The sequence below is a fragment of the Sinocyclocheilus rhinocerous genome, unplaced genomic scaffold (genome assembly GCF_001515625.1).
Source record: "Sinocyclocheilus rhinocerous isolate Xijiao unplaced genomic scaffold, SAMN03320098_v1.1 scaffold153, whole genome shotgun sequence".
Lineage (NCBI taxonomy): Eukaryota > Metazoa > Chordata > Actinopteri > Cypriniformes > Cyprinidae > Sinocyclocheilus > Sinocyclocheilus rhinocerous.
The window spans coordinates 1,406,414-1,407,916 of NW_015660878.1; the positions used below are offsets into that span (position 1 = coordinate 1,406,414).

General features: G+C 34.2%; 1 protein-coding gene across 1 annotated transcript in view; it reads left to right on the plus strand.

Moving 5' to 3' along the window:
• Nucleotides 1–1,130, plus strand: part of LOC107725506 (contactin-1a-like) — a 12,643-nt gene extending 11,513 nt beyond the window's left edge. The window contains exons 19-20 of the mRNA XM_016534780.1: nucleotides 87–243; nucleotides 451–1,130. Coding sequence (XP_016390266.1) covers nucleotides 87–243; nucleotides 451–533 — 240 coding nt within the window. The 3' untranslated portion in view covers nucleotides 534–1,130. The remainder of the gene's footprint in view (nucleotides 1–86; nucleotides 244–450) is intronic.
• Nucleotides 1,131–1,503: the final 373 nt, after the last annotated feature.

The window sequence follows — 1,503 nt, forward strand, 5'->3', positions numbered from 1 at the left end:
TGTGTGTGTGTGATTGTGTGTGTGTGTGTGTGTGTGTATTGATGTTTTGGAAATATGTATAACCATTTGGATTTTTCTCCTCTCAGATTTTGTTCCGGAAGGAAGGAGAGCGTTATGGGAAGCTTTACACCACAGGCAGGCACTACATCGATTTTCCCATGCCAGAGACGGGCGATTACGTCATAGAGGTGCGAGCCCGCTGTGAGGGAGGTGATGGACCCATATCACAGATCAGTGTACAAGGTGAATACTGTCTTTTATTAATCATTCATCATGTTCCTACCCTAATCATGTTGATGATAATGACAAAATGGTATCTGAAGTTCTGCATAATTTAAAGTAAATGTTCACTATAAGAATTGAAATACCTTTCACATATTCATAGATGCAGTTCCACAGATGTCACTGGTATTCCTGCTGATCTTTCTCTTTGTTTTGTATTATGTTTAGGTAAAGCCTCTCTTGGCCCTGAGTCTCTCAGCGTTGCCGCTGTCTTGCTGCTGGCACTGGGCTGGATGAATTTAGGCCTGTAGGCAAAAACAAGCCTGTCAACACTTTGGCGAAATCCACTTTTAAGAAACAATCTTAATATAGTTTGAGTGCATTTCCTTAAAGGGGTGGTGCACATGAAGTTTGTTTGGGAGTGTAGAATATAAAAACATTGTTTGTATTTACCCTCTTGGTTTGCTTTACAAAATATTCACAATCAACTAATGAAATGGTATTGTAAAATAAATATATGGTAGCAGGATAAGGTGAATTTTTTGATGACTTTCCAGTCAGTTATTCAGAAATAAGACATATTTATTTAGTTATTTATTACAGAACATGTTTTGCTAGTCATTTTTTCAATGTCAACACCTGCACTACATTATCGCATATAGACATGTTTGAACGTCAGAGTTTGTTTATACACTTGGTTGTCCACACATATTTAATTTCCATTTGACAATGTTTACAAATCTATTTTTGTGACTGTGTTTGATTTTAAAATGTCTTTCTTTGTCTTTCCTTCTATCTTAGTATTCTTAGTATTTTGCTACAGGTTTGCATTGCTATTTTCATTTGTATATTAGTAAACATTGAAAACATCACCAAACAAAGTGCTTCTCAGTTTGTCTTCCTATACCAAGTTTTACATGTCAGAAAGTTTGAAACTACCAGTTACAGTATATTTAAAATCCTGCTATTAAAGTTTTTACCTAAAATCAACAAATGTTTGAATCATGTTGATATCAAAATAGCATGAATTTAAAAGAGTACAGTATCAAATGTTATTTGTTAAAGTTTATAAGCTAAGTTTATTTAAAAAATGCGCAAAATAATTACATTTTAGGTTAAATTTACAAGCTGCTGTATATGGACTACAACCGATGTCAAATGCGTCAAGCAAATAAACTCACGTCCTTGTGGTAGTTGTAGTTCATATTTAGCAATTTGTTAGCAAGGTAGGTTTTAAAGGGGTCATATGATGCTGCTAAAAAGAACATTATTTTGTGTATT